A 26,764-nucleotide genomic window follows, 5' to 3' on the forward strand; every position below is an offset into this window, starting at 1 on the left:
AATTTTTGAGGTTTTAACCAACCATGTGATTAAAATGTAAGCCTACATTGTGATGCAGTTGCCAAAAACATCTAATGTTACCTAAGGCTACCTTAACAGAAGTGTATTGTTTGGAGAAAAGCAGGTTGTAGTTCTTCTGGTCCAACCAATTCTGGAATGTCATACATATTTGGCTTCAGATATCACATATTAAGAGGGATTCTGACCCACTGTTACATTTCAGGGAAAGGATATTTTTCAGAAGTGGAAAAACAGTTGTGAAAGGACTGGACTACGCCCTGTGAAGAGCCATGAAAAAAAACTGAGAATCTTTAGCTTGATGAATACTTACTTGATGACTGGGGAGTCGACATGAAAATTCTCTCCAAATAGCAGAAATTCTGCTGCATAAAAGAGAGGTTTATGCTTATTCTTGTTAGCCATAAAGGAAAGAACCAATGGTAGGAGGTTCCAAAGAGAAAGCTTTCAGTTCAACACAAGGAAGAATTTCCTGCCAGCTTTCCCCAAGTCAGTGTTCTGCAGAACACTATATACCATGTGAAACTAAACAAAGTGTCTTGTGTCTTTACTGAAGGATATCTCAGAATCCTTAATATGCAAATGTTAAGAAGAAGATATTTATGCTTCATTTCCAAAAGTTATTTATCCATAAAAACTTTTATTCACAGAGCACTGTTACTATCTCTTGAAACAATAGTTCATAGAACAGATTGAGTTAAAGCTGCTCAAAAATGAACAGAGAATCTTCTGAAGAAGCACAGTCAGGTTCACATTAAGATATCTGTGGAAACTGGGTGGTGTTGCTGTCACTTCGGTACTTCGGAAAACTTGGTAACTAAGACTAGAGTATTAAAGCTTGGGAAACTTAAGCAACTTTCCTTGTTACATTTACAACGTGAGACTGACTCAACACAGTTCTAGATGAGAATAATGGAGCAAAACCAATGGAAATGAGGCTCTCTAGGACAACTGTTCTGAACTTTTCCCCAGCAATACACTGTAGAGTCATGATATTCCCGTGTCTGTCCACTGATTCATTTATTGTGTGCAAGGTAATATTTCTCAACTTCTTTCGCCAACACAGCAACAAACAAAAACCTGTCATGTTCTACCACTCCTTCCCTCAACCCCCACATTTTGTTAGAATCCTGATATGGGACCATGTCCCCCATGGAGCACTACCATTTTAGAAGCTCAAACCTAGAGTATTAATATAACTTTTTTTTTTTTAATAAACAGGAAAATCTAGGCCTAAATGAAGAAATGGCATTTAAAATTTTTGGGAAAAGTAAAACAGGAAAAATTATCAAAACAGATCCACTACTTTGAGGCCAAAGGAAGTACTAATAAAAAAGGAAATTATATTCATAAAAATACTGTTGTTATTAAATACTTGTTGCAATAAGCAAGATGATGTAATAATAAGACAAAGCTGGCCCAACAACATTGAAAAGGCAGGGGTGGAAAATTATTAGTGTCTACACAGCTGTCCACAGGAGGGCGTACTCTAGGGCTTAAACATTGTAGTCCCTAAGAAGAATGTACACTGTAGAAGAAATGGCTCATCAGGACTTCTGCAATTTATACTTGTTCTCTTTTCCAGAGCCATGTTTACTATCTTTAATTTGGTTTCCAAATATCTATCAGTACTGAGAAAGGGGATTTGGGTTAGTGGATAAAATACTGTAATTATCAGAAAGATATATCTTCTCCTATGTGTTAATAAAATGTCATTTTGTTTCCTACTATCTGTACTGAAAAATTAACTACGGTCTTATCAAATCTGGATACCTGAGAAGCCAGGCCCTGGACCAGATCACACCAGACATACCAATTCTTGAGGTCCTTATACACAGTACAATTACACTGCTAATGAAGAAACCTGAAATACCATTTCTCTGTTATTCTGCAATTTTGCCTCTAAATCAGCACTTCAAAAAGTGGGGTCATCAGTTCTAAATGGCAGGTAAAACAATTCCTACATAACTTTGATAACCACAGAGACTAACCTCAATTTTAAATTTGTGTTTTTCATGGCCATTTGGAGGTAGCAGGCCAGCTTCAGCAACACTACACAAGGTTTACCGAGTTCACTGAGAGATGGGAAGACATAGAGTCTCAGGGGACTTGCTATAATGTACTGAAAAACCCAGTCCTAGAACTGCCTCTATCATGGGAGAAAAATAGAGGAGATTAGCTCAGATATGACACCACTACTCTCTTCTAACCAAGTAGGAGTAAGAAATGCTTAAAGATGGTGATGGCCAAGATCAGAGTCAGGAATTGGGGTCTGGGCAGAGTCCAGGGAGTCATTAGAGCTTTGTCTTCTTGGTCTCCAGGTTGATCATGTTTCCTTGGATTTGGGGAATCTGCTTATCTGCTGACCCCTGAATATCCTCTAGCTTTATAGGAACATAGTAGTGGCCCATGATGGAGAAGATCAGGCAGACCACCAGCAGGAGGCAGGAAAACAAAATGAATTCGGCCCACTGCAGGAAGAAATACATATAAGAGAAGAATATGGAGAACCTGAAACTAAAGGGATCTTTATAGGATGAGGACTGGGGAGCAGATTTACCCAGGGTCACCTGTTTAGGAAGAGCTTTGGCAGAAGACAGGGCTCACTGGCCTTTCCTTGCATGGGCCTATGGTAGTCATTATTGCCACTTACATGTCTATTTTTCTGGCAAAGTCTGTGGGTATCTAATCCATCTCAAGTCAGAGGGCTGAGTGGGGAATGTGGGAGACAGAGGGGAGGGGGAAGAGAGAGCAGAGGAAGTTGGATAGACACGTGCTCCTGCTTCCCTTAGGTCCATACCTGTACCAGGCTGCTGAACTGTGCCACAATAAGCACGATGATGTTCCCAACTGCAACTGTCAACAACCAGGCTGCCTGGAGTACAGACTTCATGCTAGAGGGAGCCTACAGAGGACACAAATTTGTTAGTAAACAAACTCCCTACACCACCCTCATGCCCCATGCATCTAACCAGAAAACTTCTCCCACAAAAACTTCCCCTACTAAGTTCAGCTATCACATTGATTCAGGGGATGGTAATAATGTTCAGAGTAACAATAAGATGGAGCTCTTAACTGAATATTTTAATTCATTATATCATAATCTTCATTACAACCCTAAGGGATAAGTTCTATTACTATTATTTTATACATAAAGAAAAATAGCACTAGAGAGATACACTTGCTCAAGGTTACACATTAGGTGTGCAGCCAAAATCTGAATGTGGGCAGTTTGATTCCATAGCCCTTATTCTTAGTATTTAAGTATCCTTTTCTGGATTCCAAACAGCATAGGGATGCAGCCTGCCATTACCCTAGGAGTCAAGTTGATACTCTGTTCAGGACCATAAGGAATCTAAGGCCAAAAAATATGGAGACCTTGGCCAGGGTCACATACCTAATTAAGGCAGTGCCAGGATTAAAACTCCACCCTCTGAGCAACAGCTCCACCTCCACTTTCCACTTGCAAAAACCTACCTGAGAATAAGAAAACTCAAGTCCTGTGACAGAGAACATGACCTCCCCAGCTGTAACAAGGACATATTGTGGTAGCTGCCATGCGATGGACATTTTGTTGGCTGGGATATATTCCATCTTCCAGGCCTGAGGACCCTGACCGGTGCTCTTAGTGAGGGAAAGAAGAAATGGGCTTGTCAGGAGTCTCAAGTAAATATTCCTGGCCTAAAACATTTTATGGTCTTATATCCATCCCCTCATTGTATTTTCATCCTTGTGCTACCAAGCAATTTCTACACAATTTCAGTTTTTTGAAATTCCTTTCAGTAACACTGAACTCACTTGCCTGACTTCAGTCAATCAAATACCATTACTGCAGAGCCCTTAAATGGTAGACTATTTTGATACTGTACTTTAGATTCCCACCATTTTGACCTACTGGGTATTTTGATCCTGGCCAACATTTTAAATGTAAAATGGCATCTGAATTATACAAACACAATGAATTTTCAGAAGAGCATGTACTTAAGAAAAGTTTAACTCCTTGTTAAATTTTCTATGTAAATACAGTTAAACTATTTCTAACATTTTCCATTTAAATATCTATTTTACTAAAATTACTTTTATCAAAATGAGTTATTTTCTTGGTAACCCTTACATTGAAGATTTTCTTGATCAATGTTTTAAAATCCGTATCAAATACCACTTGCTATGTTGAATTCTATTTATTAGCCATTATTTTTGAACTCAAATCTTACACATTCAAATTTTGTCAAAAAGATGCAATTTTTCTGTGAAATTTTGGTCAAAAAGAAATCTTTTCAGGGTCAAATTTTTGTTATTAATGTTACCAATATACACGATTCTACAATTCTTTTTTCGTCTAAAATTACTTTTATTACATGCAGGTTTTTAGCTGTAGTTGGTTTTATTTTAAATAGATTATATTTACTAATATTTCTTACAATAATTGAATTAAATTTTTGGAATTATGTATTTTTGTTGGAGTAAAACCCAGTTATTAGGTAGTAAGTGTTTTTAAAGAGCCAGTGTAATATCTGGATATATCATGAGATAAAAATAGCAGAGCTAAAACATATAGGTCAGAAGTCCCTAAAATCAAAAGTCTTTGATGTCCACATGCCCTTGATTCTCTGAGTCAAAAGCCATTGCGTTCGAAGTGTAGTAAGGCAAATGTTGTTTTAGTTGGTAATGTGAACAATACCTGGGCATATATTTGGGTTTTCTTAGCCTAAGAGAAGACTGTGACCTAAGCTTGTAAATCAAGGTCACATTCTCAAATACCCACAGGCAGGTAATTAACTAAACAAAGCAGGCTGAATGGGAATGATAGGGACTATGGTGAACTGGACAGCCCAACCCCATCTAAAGTGTACAGCCACTATAGCACCAGCCAACTGACATGGTAATACCTGTTATAGAATCTTCTGATTTTGTTTTTAAGAAATATAAGGAATACAGTTTCTTAGGTAAAATCACTTGAATTTTAAATATTGTCAATTAATAATAATTATTTTTATTTTTGTCAAGACTGTACAGACCAAACAAAACAGGACTACGTGAGGAACTGGGCCCTTAGGCCTCTAATATATGATCCGTACTCTAGATGCTTATTATCCTGGCATTCAGAAACAAAATATATAGCCTCTATCTTGAGCAGTATATGAGAGACAGAAGGAAAACACCAGGAATGCAAGTGTTATGGGTTGAGTTGTGTCCCTCTAAAACTCATATGTTGAAGTCCTAACCCCTAGTACCTGAGAATGTGACCTTATTTAGAAATAGGGTTGTTACAGATAGTAGTCAAGTTAAAATGAGGTCACTAGGGTGGGCTCTAATCTAATGTGACTGGTGTCCTCATAGGAGAAATTTGAACATAGACAAACATACAGGGAGAACTCCATGAGAAGATGAAGGCAGAGACTGGAGTGATTCTTTTACATAACAAGAAACACCAAATACTGCCAGAAAACCACTAGAAGCTAAAGGAAGCTAAATGAAACAGATTCTTTTTTTTTTTTTTTTTTTTTGGTACACGGGCCTCTCACTGTTGCGGCCTCTCCCGTTGCGGAGCACAGGCTCTGGACGCGCAGGCCCAACGGCCACGGCCCACGGGCCCAGCCGCTCCGCGGCATGTGGGATCCTCCTGGACTGGAGCACGAACCCGCGTCCCCTGCATTGGCAGGCAGACTCTCAACCACTGTGCCACCTGGGAAGCCCCGAAACAGATTCTTTCTCACAGCTCTCAGAAGGAACCAGCTCTACCAACACCTTGATCTTGTACTTCTAGCCTTTATGACTATAAGGAAATAAATTTCTGTTGATAAAGCCATTCAGCTTGTGGTACTTTGTTACAGCAGCCCTAGAAAACTAATACAGCTAGGTCGGTTTAACATCAGAAAATCAATTAATATAATACACCATATCAATAGAAAACCATATGATTATCTTAATAGACACAGAAAAAGCATTTGACAAAATTCAACCTCCCCCCTTCATAGTAAAAAACAAACAAAACCCACAACAAACTAGGAATAGAAGGGAACTTAACCTGATACCTGATAAATACCTATGAAAACCCCACAGCTAACATACTTAGTGATTAAAGAATGAATGCTTTCCCCCTAAGAGTATGTCTACTCTCACCACTTCTATTCAATACTGTATTGGAGGTTCAAGCAAGAGCAATTAGTCAAGAAAAAGAAATAAAAGTCATCCACACTGAAAAGAAAGAAGTAAAGCTTCTTTATGCAGATGACAGGATCTTGTATGTAGAAAGTCCTAAGGGATCCACTAAAAAACTATTAAAACTATCAAATGAGTTCAGTAAGGTTGCAAGACACAAGATCAATATCAATTGTATTTCTACATATTTGCAATGAACAATCTAAAAATGAAATTAGGAAAATGATTACATTAGCAACAGCAAAATAAAGAATAAAATACTTAGGAACAAATTTAACAAATGTAAAACCTATACTCTAAAAACTACAAAATATTGTTGAAAAATTTAGGTCTTAAAGAAGACCTAAATAAATGGAAAAACATCTCATGTTCACTGACCAGGAGACAATATTGTTAAGATAGCAAAACTCCTCAAAATCACCTACAGATTCAGTGCAATCCCTCTCAAAAATCCCAGCTGGCTTCTGATCCTAAGCTGATCCTAAAATTCATATGAAAATTCATGGAACCCATAATAGCCAAATCAATCTTTAAAGGGAAGAACTAAGTTGAAAAACTCATACTTCTTGATTTTGAAATTTACTACAAAATAACAGTAATGAAGAGATTATTGTACTGGCACAAGAATAAATATATAGATCAATAGAATAGAACTGAGAATCCAGAAATAAGCCCTCACATTTCTGGTCAATTGACTTTTGACAAGAATGTCAAGACCATTTAACGGGAAAAGATGAGTCTTCAACAAATTGTGCTGGGACAACTGGATATTCACATACAAAAGAATGCAGTTAAGCCCCAAGCTCACATCATATACAAAAATGAACTCAAAATGGATTAAAGACCTAAATATAAGAGGTAAAACTATAAAACTCTTAAAGGAAAATAATGAGCATAAATCTTCATGACACTGGATTTGGCAATGGTTTCTTAGATGTAACACCAAAAGCACAAGCAACCAAAGAAAAAAATTGATAAACTGAACATCATAAAGATTAAAAATGTTTGTACTTCAGTGGACACCATTAAGGAAGTTAAAAAGACAACCTATTGAATGGGAGGAAATATTTGCAAATCATATATCTGATAATGGACTTATGTTTAAAATATATAAGGAATGCTTACAACTCAACACAACCCAATTAGAAATTGGGCAAAGAATTTGAATAGACATTTCTCCAAAGCAGATTACAAATGGCCAAAAAGTACATAAAAAGGTGCTCAACATCATTAGTCATCAGGAAAATATAAATAAAAACCACAATGAAATACCATTTCATACCTACTAGGATGGCTATAATTAAGAAGATAGAAAAACAAGTGTTGGCAAAGATGTAGAAAAATTGCCACCTTCTATTGGTGGGAATGTTAAATGTACGTTCACTTTGGAAAAGTCTAGCAGTTCCTCAAATGGTTAAACATAGAGTTACCATGTGACCCAACAACTCCACCCAAGAGAAGTGAAAATATATGTCCACACAAAAACTTGTACATGAATGTTCGTAACAACGTTATTTATGTTAGTCAGAAGGTGAAAACAACCAAATGTTCATCAACTGATGAATATATGAATAAAATGTGTTATACCTATACAATGGAATATTATTGGGCAATAAAAAGAAATGAAGTACTGATGTATGCTACATGAATGAACCTTAAAAAATATGCTAAATGAAACAATCCAGATACAAAAGGCCACATGTTATATCATTCCATTTATACGAAATAGGCAAATTTATAGAGACTGAAAGTAAACAAGTGGTTGCTAGGGCTAGAGGGTATGGGAGGGAATAGTGAGTAACTGCTAATGAATATGGGGCTTCTTTTTGGAATAATGAAAATGTTCTAAAATTACACAACTCTGTGAATTTATTAAAAACCATTGAACATATATTATTGAAAATATATTCTATATATGTATTGAATATACAATATATATTGAATATGTTAATGCATTGAAAACCATTATACACTTTAAGTGGGTGAACTGTATGGTATATGACTTATATCTTAATAAAGCTATAATAAAAAATGGCATACTAAAGATATCATGCTAATTAATTAAAATTAAAAAAACTTTACAGATTATTCTCATCACACTTCTAGAAATTTTCCATCTTTTCCTTATTCACTGTCTTCTTTTTATATTTAATACAATGTCAAAAGTAATGAAATAGGGCTTCCCTGGTGGCACAATGGTTAAGAGTCCACCTGCCGATGCAGGAGACATGGGTTCATGCCCCGGTCCGGGAAGATCCCACATACTGCGGAGTGGCTGGGCCCATAAGCCATGGTCACTGAGCCTGTGTGTCTGGAGTGTGTGCTCCACAACGGGAGAGGCCACAGCAGTGAGAGGCCCGTGTACCGCAAAAAAAAAAAAAAGTATTGAAATAAAATTAGAAGCAAGATTCACATCAGAATTAAAATTCAGAGGTGTCATGTCCTGAGTGCTGAGACAATTGCTTTTGATGGAGCACAGTTAATTCAGCCCCCAAACTTTGTGTAGAGACTGACATTTGTTACCAGTCTTGGTATTTCAGACTGTGATATGCTAGCAGATCAGTTTCCAAGGAGCTAGGAGACCCACATGTGGAGTCAGTCAAGAAGACCTAAACAATTTTTGTTTTCTTGGGGCCATAATGAGACTGCAGCAAACCATGTCACCTCATAGCAATGACTCAAGATAAATTATGTCTACCATTCCCCAAGACCCTGTGCCTGTTGCCAATGTTATCTCTTTTAAGTCCTCATGGAGACCTTAGTAGGTTTTCTAAAGTCACTATAGAAACTATCACCGTTCACTAGAAATAAGTATGTGATGCTGTCTTGCCACAGAGTCTTATTTGTGTCCCATGACAGATACAGATTCATATAGATATAGATTTATATATATAGATATGATATAGTTATACAGACATAAATATAGATACAGATATATGGAAGGAGAGAGTAAGGGTGGCCATGAGCTACTTACATTAGTAATAACAAACAGATAAGCTGCACCAAAGTCTAGTAGACCCAAATTCAGTGAAAAGTCCTCATTTTTTGTTCTACAAGGCACTGCAGAATATCTGGAACAGGACAATTTTAGGTTAGAATCGACATTACAGTTTAGAAAAGCATTCCCATCTCTGGAGGAAAGAGAGATTTCATCTCTCTACTGATGGTGAATCAATCAGCAAAGCTACCATTTCTCTTTGAGGAGAGAAGTCTCAGAGTGAATTATTTTCATGCCAGGTTTTTTCTACCCCTGATCTGAGCTTTTCATTGTCTGTTGGCTAATTTTTTTTTAAACCTTAAACCTGAATGCAGAAGGCACAAATTGTCTTCTTTTGTGAACTTCAGTCTCTAAGTCTTCTCATCTAAATTTTAAGAATTTTTCTCTTCTAAGTTTTATGAATTAGTGGAACAGCATAAAACAGTGAACCTGAAAGCATAAGCTTGAACGAGGTGTTAATAGGAGTTACCAAAGGGTAGGAGTGGGAGCCAGTAATAAACTGGCAAACCTCCCAGAGATGGCCTTGTTGACTATACAGTATGGCCTTTACAACAAGCATGGTCTCAATATATCTATGCAGAAAAAGGTGAGACTGAGGGAAGGAGGCAAAGGTTGAAAGAGAGCAGGAATCTGTGTATATTTAAAATTAGCTGAGATATACCTAATCCTCCCACCTATATGCAAAGAAAGCATTTAAAAAACAGTTGTTGATAAAAGTAAAATTACAAGGGTAATGCTCTTACTCTCCTCTTTGCACAGTTCTGTAAGCAGACACACCATAGTCTGCTTCAACACCGAGGGAGGTATCTGTACCCAGGGAGATGTTGATCTCTTCATGCAAAGTGTTAACAAACCTAAGGGTAGAGACATTGTTACAGATCAGACAGACTCTCCCACCTGATAAAAGGGCAGGGGCCTTTTCTGTTTTGTTTACTGCTATATGCCTAGTGCCTAGAATAGTGGCTGGCACATAAAAGGCACATGATGTATATTGTTAACTGTGTGAATAAATGAGCTCACATGTAAGAAGCAATCAGTAGTCTTAGCTGTCCCTAACTTTTTCTTTCCTCAGGTATTAGCTTTTTATCTGCCACACTCTCACCTGATTTCAGCTGGGATGACACTATTGTGATCACCCATGGCAGTCCGAGTCTCCTTACTAACCTACCTTAGGTGCACCTAATTTCTTTCCGTCTTCTAATGGTGTAATTCATCAACTGAGACTCCACTAAGAAAAATAATTATGTGTGCGTGTATGTGTGTATATATATATATGTATATGTATAAATACGTACCAGTATTTATATAAAACTGATACTTTATCCTCTTACAAATGAAGTCTGATTTGACTTATGCAAAACTCAGACTCCCAGCCCACAGTAGGTTGAGCTATCATTGTTTTGGGTCTGCAGATAACCCTGGACTCTTCCAGAACCATCTTTCTAGTCTTTTGAACCCGGGCCGCTAAATTGCTCCCTCAGTTTGGGTTTCTGGTAGCATTTGCATTGGTCCCTGGCCCATGGGATTAGAAGGGCAGTTCCCTCTAAAATCCTTGATATTGATTTCTGAACATTCAATCATCCTGCACTAACCTAGAAATTGCTCCCTTTCATCCTTCCTGGAGGTTCCCATTGCTCTCTGACCCAGGGAAGTCCTATCCTCATTGTTGTCTTACTTATTTTTGATCTGTTTACTTTTTCTGAAGCTGCATATGCAAAAGCAGATTATTATGACTGTTCCACCCTTCAGTGAAATTCAAACTTTTTATTGAAAGCTCTCCTCTAAAATGCTATTCTCAACAGCAACCATCTAATCTTGATGGCCACAGGCACGTGCATCTGTCTATTTCATGTCAGATTCCTGCCCCAGTGAGCAGGTGACCCCTTCAAGGTTCCATTTCTGTAAATGTCCCAGGCTGTCTAACAAGACCTTCAGCCTTATCTAGATTCAAAACCAAGTCTTTTGACTTCAAGTGTGTTGCCTTTACTAAACCATGAGGCCCCTATAGGTTTATTTTAAATTTTACTTAAAAAACACAGTAACTATAAAAGATATTCAACTACCAATAACGAAGGGAGGATTATTTGCTTACTTCTAAATTTCTCTCTGGTGATCACAGAGAGGAAAGAATTCAGTTATTTTCCTAAGAGCAAGATAAGTGGATAAAATTCAGCAGAAGAGATTTATGTTGCAGAGCACAGGGGGCGTACATAAATACAGGGTCTTCTTTGAATACCACATGAGAAAGCAAGCCAAAAGACTTGGTTTTGAATCTATGCTTCTCACTGCCCTGGGAAATGCCTTCTGACACTAATTATCTTGACATTCTAGGAAGAGAATCCCTGTACAAGACAAGTAGAATGTGAAGTCTCTTCATGTGAAGCCCCACAGATCAGAAGAGACCCAAGATTCAAGAGAACAGAGAGGCCTGGGTCTCCTTGGCATCCAAACCTCATGGCTGTCATCCCATTGGTTGTTTTGTTTTCTTCATCCTTTACCTACAATAGAGGGAAGTAAACATCAGTTACAGCTGACAAGAGGGAACTGATAATCAGAAACTTTGATCATCATTCATATCCTTGGTAAGATATTGATGAGCCCAGTCATTGTACTCTAAGATAATTTGGAAACTAGGCCATTCCTCAACTTACCATCATGCTAGAAATACTTTTCCCATCTTCTCGAATGATCAGAGTGTACCATTTTTTCTCCTCCACAGAATGCTCAGTGTAGACAGATAAATTGTGATATTTCAGTTGGAAGTGGAAATTCTGGCTTTTTGTCTTCAGGTGGAGTTTGGAATAGTGTGGCATTTTCTATAGAATGAAGATCCTGTCACACTCACCTTCTACCCCATCTTGGACATCACAATCTCATAGTAACCCAGGGCAGGTGACCTCATTAGATACTTTCAACATTACCCTTTAACCTAGTAATTCCATTTCTAGAAATATACCACAGGAGTAATTAGAGACTTGAATAAAGATTTATGAGTACGGATGTTCATTATAGAATTATGTATAATAACAAAAAAATTAAATACCTATAAGGAAATATTTTACTAAGCCATGTTATATCCACAGAATAGAATATTATGTATCCATTAAAATCATATTCTCAAAGTTTACCTAAGGGCATGGGAAAATGCTTATGATGGTTAATGTTAACAAAAAATCAAGGTCAATACAGCATATAGTGTTTCAACACTTTTTCAAAATTTGTTTATTCATTTATACAAAAATGCTAACTATGATTATCTCCATGTGATGGATTTATAGGTGGTTTTTATATCTTTTGACATACTCCCCAATTTTCTACAATAAATGTGTATTACTTTTATTGTTTAAAAAATATTTTTAAATGAATATTTCTGAATATGTATAATATAGTAGTGAAAATATGCAAGCCAAACTCTTCCACAGGGTGTGTGTTACAAGGCAGTTTGAAATAATAACACAAATTACAACCTATTGAGAGACATTATGCTAAGCACTTTACATATAATATTTATCCTTACAACAGCTTATGACATAAAAATTATTGCCATTTTACAGATGCTAAAACTGAGGCTTAGAGATCAAATAACTTGTTCAGGGTCTTATAGCTAGGGAATGGCAGAACCAGGAACTGGACTGGGGCAGTTTGACTCCCCAAGTGCATGCTCTTCACCACTGTATTATGCTGCTGCCTTGGCACATAATCTGAATGTGTTTCTGATTCATTCAAGTCCATACGTCACCTGAAAGGATTTGACAGACTCTGCCAACAGAGAGTTGTTTTCATCTCCCAGCACTGTAACCTTCACCTCATTATCTGCCAGATTCAAGACTTGTAGGAAAATCTCTTGGGAATCTGGTTGGGGTGGGGCCATTTCCTTAGGACAGAGAACACATGTTAGAATTACCAACAAATAACCCTTCAGATACCATGAAAACACATACCTCAGTCCTTTCTCGACAGCCTAGCTGTCAGGAGGACACAGTTTCCTACCTCTAAAGAGCATTTGGCTTAGAAAACTCTGAAGGCAGTTTGGAGGGGGAAAACACCAGCTCAATATAGCAAGCACTGATGCCAGGTAACAAACTCCATGCCTTTTGACTCAGCTGTGGCCTCATACATCATTCCCTAATAGTGGCTATTCAATCTGCCAAAAGTTATTTGTTTGAGTGTCTGGTAAGCTATCTAAGAGATGGTTATATATCTTGGATACTGGTGTTTGGAAATTCCTTGACAATATACTCTGAATCACTCAGGTGGGAGGTGGGCTTCATTTTGCACTGCTGCTTTACCCCTGTATCTACTCATTGACCACAAACACTTATTATGCACCTTCTTTAAAACAGGTACTGTGCTTAGGGCCCAGAAAATCAAGATTGAACAAGTCAGAAAAGTGAACAAAATAGGTATGGTCCTGCCCTCATGGCTTAAGATTTATTGTACTCACATTAATTTTTATCTCTACAGTAGCAGCAACTGCAAAGGCCAGGCATGCTAGGATCATACCAACAGCCATTTTCCTAAGTGATCTATAGGGGAAAGAAAGAGACAATTATAGCTAAACTCTAGACTCTAAAGAATAAAATCGAAACCCCCTAAGCTTAGCTAATTTGGTCCCAATTACTTTTCAAAGTATTGCCTCCCCTTCATATAACCTTCTTTCTACTTTTACGTGAGTCATACTGAATTGTTCTCTGTAATGCACCAAATTTTTCCCTCTGTCTTTGCTTATGATTTTTTTATCCATTATGTCATAATAACAAAAATAATAGTAATATAGCCAGATTTACTGAACATTTACCATATACCAGTCACTATATATTATTACCTCCTTTTCCTCTCCTTCAGAAGTCTTTCTTGACCCTGGCCTCTCTCTTCCATCTCTGCATTTCCCTGGCACTTTGCTTTCCTTCTTAGGGCACTTAACATATTTCACCTTGTTGCAATAATTAACCTTGCATATTTTCTAGCTTCCTTACTAAAGAGTAAACTCCTTAAGAGCAAGATTTGTGCTTTTACATTTGCATAGCACTTGGTGCTGAACTCAATAAACTGCTCAATGAATGAGTAAATGACAAAAGGTCATCTGAATATGGTAAGTGGTTACCAAAAGGAAATTGCTATTATATCAGAAATTAGAGAAAACTTAACACCCTCCTCTGTCAAACTTTACAAAAAATAACACTTCTATTTAGAAGGGGGGGAAAGCAGTAATTAGGGACAATTCTATCCCCACTCTTATGAGGTCCCCCATTTGTTTCATAGGGACAGTGGAAGATTTAAAGGGATTAGTTATCCTCAAAGGCTCTGGACTTCTTTGAAGAGGCAACTTTCAAGAACAAAGCAACAAGTTGGTTTAGGAGCCTAATCTCACACACTTTTTGACTTCCCATGAAGTATAGTCCTAACTCTTCAACATCACATACGTAAGTCTGCAGTAATGGCTTGGACTCTCTATCATAAGAATTAATTAGATCTAATTCCCGTCCTTCAGTATTAACAGGCGTTTAATCTAACATGGATAAACAGAAGCAGAAAAATGATAAATCAAAACAAATCATCACTAAGTAGAAAAGATATTGACTCTTTATCATACTGGGCAAATGTTGAGTCAGTTTGGAGCAACATAGGCATAGTGAGCACTTACGTGAAGTTAATGCCACACTTGGAGACCAGAGGATAAATGACAAGGTCAAACAATGGGATGAAGATAAGAACCAAAAAGGGATTTAGTACCTGTAACACCATGGTAAAAGGGATTAGTTATAATGTTCTTCTATCATGAGTATGAGCATGTGCTCTCATTTGCATGTGTGCACTCTCTCTCACATCCAAACACACTTTCATCATACTATGTACAGAATGATTCCACATCCTTCAGTCTCTTTACACCCAAGACTCTATTTCCCCTGCATAGCACATTATCTTCCAAATATCCCAAGGAACCAGTTTCACTCTGAACCTGTTTTTCTGTCAATCAACTGGGAGCTTTCCCCTCCCATTTTCACTTATCTTCTTCAGCACCACAGCCAAGGGAAAAATGTCATGGCCAGGAGAAAGGAATGAGAGAAGGAAGAATTGGGGATTGTTGAACAAGAGTTTAAAAAGATACCTGGGAGTCACCAATAAACAGAGATTCTGATTTTGTTGCTCACACAACAAAGCCTTATACTTTCTTTGACAATATTTCCATGATACTTGACATGGAAAAAAATCCAGTGCTTATACTTTCCCTGTGAGCTCAAAACTCAGTCTCCCTGGAGTTGATCAGGAGCTACTTACTTAACAGAGGATGTGAAAGAGAAGTGTGGGGCTTAAAGAGAATATTTTCATTCCTATGTTTAGCTCTCCTCAGCATACAAGGAAAAAAGCATCAAATTATGGTTGGTAATCCTACTACTACAGGTAATGGTGTAGATGAGGAAAGAAATAAGTACCCGGGACTATAGAGAAGTCTCCTACCTGCATCTGGTCAGGCTGAAGCACAAAAAAACCCTGAAACGTGATAACAAATCACATTAAGATGGTGGCCTAAAGACAAAAAAAAAAGCCTAGATCAACCATCTTGCTAATTAGCAGGTGAGAAGCTTAAGGTAAAATCCATCAGGTCTTTGGTTCAGGATCACTATTATCCTTGTAAGGGTATGCCAGGGGTGGGTGGGGGGGGGTGGGGGGGGAAAGAGACTGGAAATGGCTTTAGGCTATGTCTCCTGAAGGCAGATGGGCTTAAGGGAGAATCTTATTTTCTGTTCACTATGATTTCTTTAACTTGAAAGAGAATAAAGTCAGTGTGTTTTTTATTAATCTCAGTAACTGCAGTCGTAGGTGGTAATAATATGACGGACAAGACATCATGGTTAGGGTGAAGACTCCCACTGACACACAGTGTTTCTGAAGTTGTTCTCCAGGAGGTCAAAAAGAGGACAAACATGGTAAATCCTGGACAGCCAGGGGAAGGAAAAAGGTGAAATTATATTAAGCAGGCTCCAAACAGACTGGCATCATAAAACCCTGGCATCATTCCACCCTGCCCTCTTCACAACTGAGATGATAGAAAAACAATACAATAATCTAGGAAGTGGGAACAAATGAGAGAAGCGTTTTTGCCAATGAATGGAAATTGGAAAAAGAGGAAATAATGTTTACAATTTTCCCGTTATTTCTGTATCCATGTACAAAATACCCCACCCCTGGGTCCTCTGCTGTTAGCCCTGCCTAAGAGATGGTGTCAATTGTGTTGTAACAGCAATCAAACCTGCTGTTCCCTGGCCAGGCTTAGATGGAAGAAAACATCCACTTCCCCAGGCTCTATCACTTCATTTGCTATCCTCTCAATGCTTCTTTGTATACATTTAAACCTTTCCATCCTTACATTTCTGATTTTTAAAGATAAGATTCTGCTTTTTATTTCTAGATTTGCTTTCTTTATTTTGCCTACTCAGTATCTTCATGCTAAAGGCACATCTATTATGATCTTATGTCAGTTTTCAGGCAAAAACACAAAGAAATTTCTCCTTAATATGGATTATAAAGAAAATGATAGACTTCTCTGGAAAAATCTCTGCTACTCACCAAATTCCCATTCATCCTGGTGGCTTGCAAGGTCCATCGTGAGCCCTAGGGCAAACAGATGCTATTAAAAGAAATCCTTTTCTCTGAGAGGGAAGGGGCTGGAGGAAGGGGTAGCTTTCAAAAGAACTCTTCTTTTTTTTTTTTTTTAACATCTTTATTAGAGTATAATTGTTTTACAATGGTGTGTTAGTTTCTGCCGTATAACAAAGTGAATCAGCTATACGTATACATATATTCCCATGTCCCCTCCCTCGTGTCTCCATTCTTACCTGCTGATCCAAAAGAGCCCAGAACATGGGCAATGGGATATAAAGAAATAGTACCCTGGTCAGTGCCTTCACATCCATAATGAGCTGCCTCTGCAAGAAGGGGTGAGAAGGAACAGGCTGAATTGCCAGATAGGGTTTTCTTGCTTACAGTAGAAGTGGCCCAGAACAGTAAGAGAAGAGGTCAAATACAGCAGGAGGGAATCAGTTTGGACATTAGGAAAGACTACATGGAGGCATCAGATGTTTCTGCAGTTCCACCTTACTGGGTATTTCTCAGCTGCCCAGTCCAGCCAGTGCTCTCGCTTCGGAATGTCCGCAGAACGGTTCTTGAAACGGTTGGAAATGGCAAACTAGGGCAGAGCGTAGATATCAGAGGAGAGACCAAAAAAACATCCCCTGCTTTTTCCAATTCATTATCTCTTCCCTCAAACACACATAACTCTTAAGTGACTTACTCCAACCTTTTGATTTCATCAGGCATTGAATTTCAGAATATTTCAAATCTAATTTTACCTATCCTTATTTTCTGTTGGTAACATACATAACTACATTTCAGAAGACTTTTGCCCATTTTTAAAAACGATTACATTATTTTTAACTTAATGGTTAAGTAGAGGCACAGAGGGAAGACTGATTAATCTCAGTTTGCCAAAAGGCACAGAAGTAGAGCAGAGGTCATTGAGAGAAGCCATGTTTGAAGGCCTATATGCTCAGCACAGCATCTCTTTCCCTTTGACTGAAAAAGGTAGGTAAATAATTCATGGACTTACCCAGATACATCTGACAACTTGAGTCACTATGTTTCCTTCAGGAGGTGGTTTTCTGTATATTTTGCTTCCCATTGCAAACACAACTGCAGTTGATAGACAAAGTTCTTAGCTTCTCATTTAGCACATTCAGTATGTAAACACTAAGGACAGAATGCTGAAATATAGGAGTAACTGGCACATCTCATAAAGGGAGGGAAATGACTGACGCTATCTGACTTTGGAGTTAGAAAAACTATGGGAGCCAAAATGGTCAGTGTTGAGACTTTCCTGTTATCACAGAAATGAAAGTCACCTTTGAATTCTCACTCTTCTTTCTTCATCTCTACATCTGACATATTAGCAACTTTCACTGACCCTCTGTCTTCAGTGCATTTCCTGCCTGCCCCCTCTTTTGCATCACCACTGCTGTGACTCTTGTGTAGGACCTCATAACTTCTACCCTGCATTATCAAAATGGCCACCAACTAGTTTCTCAGTCCTGTTCTCTTCTTCTTTTATCTGATGCCAAATTAAAATCCTTTTTCCAGGACCTACCTAACAAGCCCAAACTCCTGGCATGGAAGGCTTTCCCAAATTCATTATTATCCTGGTGGTTATTATTATCATTAATGATCTCTTGAAGATTTATTATTATATGTAAAGTGTTAGGCATTTTACATTCAGTACTGATTTAACCTGACAAAATATGTAATACTCTATTTTACACATGAAGAAATCAAGGATTAAAGAAATTAAGCAATCTGTATAAGAAAGTGCCAGAAACTGCATTTTTGACCTGAGGCCTGACTCAAGAATCTATACTCTTAACCACCATAAAGCACCTCATTCATTCATTCTTGCATTACACACTCTGCTAGATACTACTGGTAATAAAGATAAAAAAGAGGTGGCCCCTGTCTGCAATGGAGCTCCCCCTCAACCTACCACTTTCCACTTTACCTTTCATTATTCTCCATTTGGCACCTTATCCTCTAACCACTATTTATCATTCCTATGAAAAATTATTTTCTGTTCTATTTCTGTTCTTGAGCTCATTCTCTTTCCCTCAACGCCCATCTTTATCCTTTAACCACATCTCCACAGTTATCTATAGGTGAATTTAATTTTCTTATTTTCTCCTTTATTTTACCAGCAATGAGATATTAGTTTTATAATTATAAAAAAGTAAATTTTTTTCAAGTTTATTAAATTTAACTAAAATCCGTGAGAAACCTCCATCTTGGTACCCTCCCAGATGTACTTTCCTCCTGAATGGACTTCCCAGCTCTAGCCAGATGCCCCTCTAGTAGATCTTCTACCCAAGATGCTTTTCTCAGTGACCAGTAGCAATTTCCAATATCCTTACATCTAGAATGCCTGAATCACCTTACTTTTCTCTATCTTAACTTTCTAATTTCTCCATTCCTCTCAGTCAGATTCACTCTACCACTTTTTCTTTATTTATCCTTCCAGTTTTCCCAAAGCTTCTCCAAATAGCACCCTTTACCTACCACAGCCTTCTTACTGTTGATAGAAAAAATAGTTCAGAGAAAAGAATGCTAATCCTGGGAGACCAGTGGGCAGATAAAGAGGTATCTAGATAAGTGGAAGATTTTGGACAGGAAATAGACTGCTCTTGAAACTAAGAATGATCCTAGAAAGAGGCTGAAATTCTCAGGAATTCTGGTCTAAAAAGTGACAGTGAAGTGATAAAAGGAAGACCTTGACAAGTTCACACTTAAATTTCAAGACCACTTAACTAAAGAAGCTGAGTAGGGACCTTGAGTTTCTCTACCATCTCCTCCCACTAGTAGATGTTGCCTCTTACTTCACAAAGAAGATAGAAAGCTTCAAATGAAAACCCCCTCAACTTCTTGCCACCAAATCTATTAACTTCTGTATCCACACCCATCCTCTCCTCTCTCCATTTAGGTGAGGGTGATTGATGTTCCTCCTCCTGTATAAAGGCAATTGTGCCATGTGTGCTTTCATAGTGATTATACTGTTTTATCTTACATCTTCAACATGTTTCTTTACTGGAGTCTTCCTAATGACATTCAAGCATGCTCAACATCCTCTCTTGACTCCATGTCGCCTTTCAGCTATAAATACTGTCTTCCCTTTCATCCCTCTTATTCACTTCCCAATTTACTCTAATTAGTCTCGAATCTCCACCAATCTACCATAGATGATATCATCAAATCAATGACCCTCTTTTCACTATATTTAATGGACATTTTCCACCCTTATCTTGCTTTCCCAGTCAGTAACATTTGTTACTCTGAATGAGTCCCTTCTTGAAATCCTCTTGGTAGCCAAGATAGAACAACTATCACTTTGGCCATTCCTTCTTAGTCTCATTTGTGGGTTTCCCCTCTTTGCCTGTCTTTTTTTGTTGTTAACTGTTGAACCCTTTACCTAATTCAAATACAAAATTTGACCCTTAACACATTTTTATCGTAAAGGAAATACAAGAACTTACAAGTAAATGCTGGCTTGTATAAAGGTATGCTCAACACTGAATAATCTCATTTAATAATATAAATACATAACAAAGAATTGACAATCTATATATTGGAGAAAATAATCATTATTAAGTTTTCGTTACATTAAGACTCATTCCCATACAAATTTGAAACATTATTCTAAAGGTTTATGCCATAGAGATTGCCCCTTAATTTGATTCTGGCATTAATGAAATCACCCTGGTTCTCAAAATACAATTTTTGCCTCTCCATTTGCACTGTTTTTTTCCTACCTGGAGAGCCATTCCCCAACTTTTCTTTTGTGAATCTTTATTTGAATAACTTCAGTGCAACCTAGTTACTCATGCCTTTGCTGCACTTCCTTGTAGATATCATTATTTCTGCACTTATCACAGTGAACAGAACTTCATTGTTCACTTATCTGTATCTTTACCAGGAAAATAAAATTCCTTGCAAATAGGTACCATAACTTGTTTATCTCTAATTCCTGGTGCTTAGATCATTTGACTGTCTTTTAAATACCAGTGTTCCTCACGGTTCTATCCTTGCTGTCTTTTTACCGTACTCTTATTATCTCTTAGTTATTCCATCCATTTTCATGAATTAATTGCTATACATATATTAATAGCTCCAGATCTTTATAGCTGAAACATTTCTTCTGAACTTTAAACCTGTATTTCCAAATAAATGTTTGATACTCCCAATTAAATGTTCCAAGGACATCTAAAATGTAACATGTCCAAAACTAAATTCATTAGTATTGCCCCAAACCTCTTCTTCCTTATTATCAGTTAATGACCCTACTATCCACCATTTGCTCAAGCCAGAGCCCTACATTCAATCTTGGCTTTTCTTCACCCTTACTTTCACACATCTTATCATATCAAGTTTGTCAATTCTGTCAGGGCCAAGGAGGGTGAGCTAAGTGAGGCACTCACCTTTGAGCACAAAATTTAAGGGAGTACCAAAATTCAGTAATCAAGACAAAGGGTATCCTTGTCTCACCCTTAACCCATTTTTTCTCCACATTACAGTCAGAAATACCACTGAAAAATAAAAATCTAACCATCATTCCTCTATTCAAAATCCTTTTGAAGCTCCCTACTAGTCTCCTGATAAAGTTCTAATTCCTTAGTAGGTTAAAAGGCCCTTCATTATCTAGTTTCTGTCAATTTCTCCTCTCTATCTTTCCATTTATGCTCCAGGCAATTTGAATTCCTTTAAGGCCTTCAAATATGTCCTACTATTTCTCATCTCCTTGTCTTACAGATACCGTGTCCTATTTCTGTTTCACTTTCAATCTTTTCTTTGATTAATCTTTGAATTAATTGCTGCTAATCCTTTAGGTCTTACCTTACACATCATTTCTTTCCTGACCCTGGAAGTCTTAGTCAGATATCCCTCTTATGTGTTCCTATAGCTTTCTCTGTATTTCACCAGCTGTGACAGTGATCATACTATATTGAAATTTCCTGTTTTCTTATCTGTCTCCCTCCTCCTGCTGGACCAAATAAATTCTTTGAAAGCATGAATTCTGTAGCTATCTAATTCACCAGTGTGACCCCAAAACCTAGCACAGAATCTGACACATAAACGGCTCATTAAGTCAATGTCTATCAAATTAATGAGTGAAAAAAATCAAATGAATAAATTAAACTATAGTGAAAAGTCAGAGAACTGACTTATTAGTACCCAGAAAATTGAAGCAGCTGACTAATGATGACAGCTAACACTTATTTAACATTTCATAATTTATTAAACATTTCCATTACAGCATCTCTTTTGATCTTCATAATTACTCTGATATGTAAATAATATTATTGTGCAATGATCCAGAGAAAAAGACATAGTACTAATCAGAGGAAAACCAGGAAAATATTTGGCTTCAAAGGGAGAAGGAAGCAGAGAATGTATTATCACAGGGCTCCAGGAATTACGTATAAATTTCCTTGGAATTGGAATTGCAATCTGATATAATAATATTAGCCGCCCCCCCCAACCCCCGGTAGAAAATAATCAGATGGAACATTGAGTCTCTGGGCTCTTTATCCTCTATTGAGCTCTTTATGTGTTTGGACTGGATATCTTCCAGTGGGGGGTGTCACCCAAAGGCTCAGTGTGAGAACAGGTTTCCAGGTCAATGATTAGAAACAATCATGTCCAAGTTTCCCCTTAGGCTGTGTAAACTAAGCAACACACACATCCCCCTTCCACTTCCATTGCTGGGTTCCCTGTGGTAAAGAGAATGCCACTTGATCTAAGTTGCATCAGTTTCCCCCTACTTATCCAACTCCTCTTATTCTCTTTGCTTAAGAGCAAACTTCTTGGGAGCATTGCAGAGCAGGGCAGAAACGGCTAAACCTAGAAGCTACTTTAAAAGGCCCAACGAATTTTAAAAGTCTTTCAATTACCAGATAAATAATCATCAGATGAAATAAGCTAGTTCAAAAGGAAGGATTAATTATTTTCCTTGCTTCATTATATACTGTAGTGTAGATCAGTACATCTCAACCTTGACTACACATTAGAATCACCTAGATACTTAAAAAATTACAGATGCCAAGGCCTTATCCCACAGAGATCCTGATTTAATTAGTCCTACATAGGGTCCAGGGATCACTTTCTTAAAGCTCTCTAGGAAACTTCTTATTAGTTATGTAACCTTGGGCACTTTTTTTTTGAGGTTTCTGACTTTATTCAGTTAATTTATCTCCAACGTCTAGGGAAAACCCCTATAATAACACTTACCTAATAGGTTAGTGTGAGGACTGAATGAAATAGTTTGTGTAAAGTGCTTACATCACCCTTTACATGTGGAAGGCATCAGTGGCTATTAGTTTCCTTTGCCCCACTGCACTTACCAAGAGCTATCACCATAAGCAATCCTGGAACTCCAAAAGCCAATGCATAGCAGTCTTTCCCAAAACATTGCACATCTCCTACAGGAAAACAAAACAAAACAAAACAAATTAATTCGGAATCTTAAGTCTTTGATGTTCTATTCTGTAAGCTCAGGTTTTTGAGGTCATAGACATAGCCATCCTCTTTCTTCCCATCACCTAATCCACAATCCTTCTTTTGGGCCAGACAAAGCAAGGTTAAAAGAAATTCTCTCAGATTTTCAAACCCTTATAAAAGGAGAAGATGGACAGGAGGAAGCCTTGAACAGATTTCTGGCTGGCCTGAGTAAAGCTTATACAGAGTCCCTCAGAAAAGATACCAACCTCTCAGCATGGGTGTGACAAATGTAGAAATCAAGCTCCCTGCATTGATGGAGAGGTAGAAGACTGAGAAGTACCTAGTCCGTTCCTCTGCCTGAAAAAAAAAAGGCCAAATCATCAGTGCAATATGCCTTCTAGCTCCACGCCCTACCTCACGTTCAGACTAAGCGAGAGGTACATACACAGAGACAGATTCAGGCACTGCCTCTGAGAATGTGTATGTGAATATCATATCAGATATTTTAACACATATCTCGCTGACCCCAGACAAACATTTCCCTATCTTTCAAACCCTAGTACAAGCATCTTTAACATTTTTTTACCCCTTTATCTTGGCAAAAATGATCATCTTGTACACTATGCCTATGTACTGTGTCCTATACATATCTATTCTAATATTAGTTTCTTTGCATTAAATGTCTGTTTCTTTCTGTAGGTTGAGTTCCTTTAGGGCAGAAATTGTATCTTATTATTTTCTGTAATCCCCACTAGCATAGTACCTGTTATACTACAGACAATAAATGTTTATTAACTGAATTTATTAAGTGATTGAGTGATTAAACTAAGTAATTGATTTTGTGGAATGTGTGGTAGGAATAGGACTAGAACATGGGACAGTGGAGTAAATTGTCCGTCAAACAGGATAATTTACCTAATGTTTATGGGAAGTCTGCCAAAGAGTATAAAAGGATGTCTGTGGGCTTGGAAATGGCTGGTGGAAACCTGGAGGTGGGTTTGTACTATTATTGAAATATCTTTGTGGAGCAGTTACAAAATGAAGCAATTTTCAAATACAGTTGCTGATGCTTTATTCATTGTGCACTTCTGTGCTTCATTCTGACACCCAGATCTTTTCCTGACACATCAGCACAATCCTCATTTTCTATTTATGGTGTGTTTTGCTTCCTCTTCTGGTCCCCATTTAAACTCATTACACCAATCTATGGGTATAGTTCATTGTGCATAGAATCCCACTTGCCAGAGGTTGGTTATTTCTCCAACGTCAGCAAGCAATTATGATCTATGGACCCTCAGGCAGATAAAGAATATAAAATAACTCAAATGGTCTGAAGGGTTAGAGACATGAAGGAAGACAGGACACAGAGAAAGAACAGAGTGAAAACCCAGAAACATGGTAACCAGCTACAGAAGAGGGAATAATACATGAAGACAGCCAAAAAAGAAAACTGAGAGGAAAAAAGAGGAAGCTAGAAATGTTGGCTGATCTAAGAATAGACTACTTCCCTTGCCTAGTTGTCACTGCTTCCTTATACAGGCCCATTTTTACCTTTATTCATACTGTTTTCCCCTCCCACTGACAGTGGCAAGTATTTAGGAAAAGAAGGAATGATCATCCAGACAGGTTCATCTAGAGAAACTCATTCTGTTTTATTCCAAATGGTCCTTTTCCCCTTTCATAGAATCTCAAAGCTAGAGATGCTTAAATCATCTCAGTACTACTCATCACCTCCCATTCCCAAAGTAATTACCACGTATCTTCTTAAGTACCTCAAGTGAGAGTAAACTCGCTACTTCCAACTATTTGAAGTTTTTCTTTCCATCAAACCAGAAGCTAGCTTCCTATAGCTTTCAGCCATTGATCTTTGGTTTAATTACTGATATCCTTCAAATATCTATAGACAGCTAAGATATTCTCTTTAATTCTTATCTTATCCAGGCTATAAATATCACCATTTCCCTCAACCTTTCTTCATAAGAGCATCTTTTAGTCCATCTACCACCCTGGTCACTTTCCTTTGAAATGTTGCAGTTTTCCCCTCTATTAATGACCAGTACCCAGCACTGAACACAGCTCCTCAGATATGATCTGACTAGTGGATCACTTCAATCTTGGCAAATGGTTACCTGCCGTTTGATGCCTGCTCTACATTCTTGAAAAACACAGAAATTACAGGACTCTTACATGTTTTTCTTCAAACTGGTCTCCACCAAAAGCTGCCACACAGGGTTTGATACCTCCTGTCCCCAAAGCTATTAGACTCAATCCGACCATTGATAGGACTCTGAAATGGAGAGGTGAGAGTACTAACCATATTGATACTAAACACAACTGTAGAAATAAAATATAGAGCTACAAGAGAAAAAAAATGTGTACAAGGGCAAAGACCTCCTTCACATTTCTACACTGTGGGCATTTTCCATATGCCTTCAGTCCTAGGGGAGACTCAGGTACACTTATAATCCTTGAGTTTCTGCCAGAAAGTATACATTACATGGTGAGATTTGTCCCTGATAGTTTCATTTACCCCTTGTGCACAACAGATAGAAGCAGATACTGAAGGAACTCCAAAGTTAAAGCACTGGTTCTCAATCTTGTCTTAGTCAAAGGGACACTTCAATAGAATGACCTTGTGAACCCTTATCCCACATATCCTTAGTAACCACAAAATAAAATGTTAAACTAGTCATAACTAAAAGGAGTAGTGTCACTGATTTCTGAGGGGACAAAAATAAGGAAGTATCTAATATTTATTAAATTTCAAACAAAATTCTTAACTCATTGGAAAATACACAAATAGGCACAGTATAAACATGAATATGTACGACCTGCTTCTTGAACAACTCTAATCTTCTCTACTGACTGAACCAAGAGACATCAGAATCTATCCAGAGTCTCTGGCATCATAAACATCAAGAGCTTAATAAAGAGGGAGAGAGAAACTGGAATATATGGAACTACACATAAATGGAAATAATCCAAGCTTTGAAAATGAATTCTACAATGTATTATAAGGAAATATCACAGACAGTTTTTTTTAACTCTGGTAAAGGTACAATGTGTGGATGGGTGAATAGGTGAGGGAATATGGAGGGCATGAAGGTTTTAATGTCTTCAAGCACATGAAGAGTTTTTATCAAAAGGATACTAACTGGGCATTCTACTAGTCCCCAGATATTTAATAAAAACAAATGAGCTCACATAAAGCAGGAGAGTTCAACTGGTCAAAGTTTTTTCCTTAACCAATTTGGTATTAAAACAGATTGGAAAATAAAGGGACATCATTGGTAAGAAGACAGAAAAACATCTGTAATGAATGTGTGAGACATTTACTTGCCCAATGGAGGAAAAGTGGTTTAGTTTATTCCATGATTTTACTCACGTGTGTAACATTTGTCCCCCCAGTATTGGTAAGGCACCCATGGACTTGATCACATGGCCAAGCACATACACCAAGGAGAGATAGATGATTGTCCTGTTGAGAGAGTTAAATCAGTCAGTCTACAAACAGAATTCAGAGATTTGAGTAATTACAGACTCAGAGTTCATACT

At 37.6% G+C, this 26,764-nt stretch overlaps 1 protein-coding gene across 1 annotated transcript in view; it reads right to left on the reverse strand.

Moving 5' to 3' along the window:
- Nucleotides 1–638: 638 nt before the first annotated feature.
- SLC15A2 (solute carrier family 15 member 2) overlaps nt 639–26,764 on the reverse strand; it is a 58,163-nt gene continuing 32,037 nt past the window's right edge. Inside the window, exons 6-24 of the mRNA XM_032631329.1 lie at nt 26,595–26,687; nt 25,397–25,496; nt 23,476–23,566; nt 23,113–23,190; nt 17,787–17,869; nt 17,280–17,366; nt 17,017–17,106; nt 16,748–16,792; nt 15,638–15,670; nt 14,823–14,911; nt 13,623–13,704; nt 12,918–13,052; nt 11,830–11,994; nt 11,630–11,676; nt 9,922–10,032; nt 9,155–9,251; nt 3,496–3,642; nt 2,819–2,923; nt 639–2,489 (exon numbers count right to left, since the gene is read on the reverse strand). Of these exons, the coding sequence (XP_032487220.1) occupies nt 2,313–2,489; nt 2,819–2,923; nt 3,496–3,642; nt 9,155–9,251; nt 9,922–10,032; nt 11,630–11,676; nt 11,830–11,994; nt 12,918–13,052; nt 13,623–13,704; nt 14,823–14,911; nt 15,638–15,670; nt 16,748–16,792; nt 17,017–17,106; nt 17,280–17,366; nt 17,787–17,869; nt 23,113–23,190; nt 23,476–23,566; nt 25,397–25,496; nt 26,595–26,687 (1,855 nt within the window). The 3' untranslated portion in view covers nt 639–2,312. The remainder of the gene's footprint in view (nt 2,490–2,818; nt 2,924–3,495; nt 3,643–9,154; nt 9,252–9,921; nt 10,033–11,629; nt 11,677–11,829; nt 11,995–12,917; nt 13,053–13,622; nt 13,705–14,822; nt 14,912–15,637; nt 15,671–16,747; nt 16,793–17,016; nt 17,107–17,279; nt 17,367–17,786; nt 17,870–23,112; nt 23,191–23,475; nt 23,567–25,396; nt 25,497–26,594; nt 26,688–26,764) is intronic.

Source organism: Phocoena sinus, chromosome 4, assembly GCF_008692025.1.
Source record: "Phocoena sinus isolate mPhoSin1 chromosome 4, mPhoSin1.pri, whole genome shotgun sequence".
NCBI classification, from domain to species: Eukaryota; Metazoa; Chordata; class Mammalia; order Artiodactyla; family Phocoenidae; genus Phocoena; species Phocoena sinus.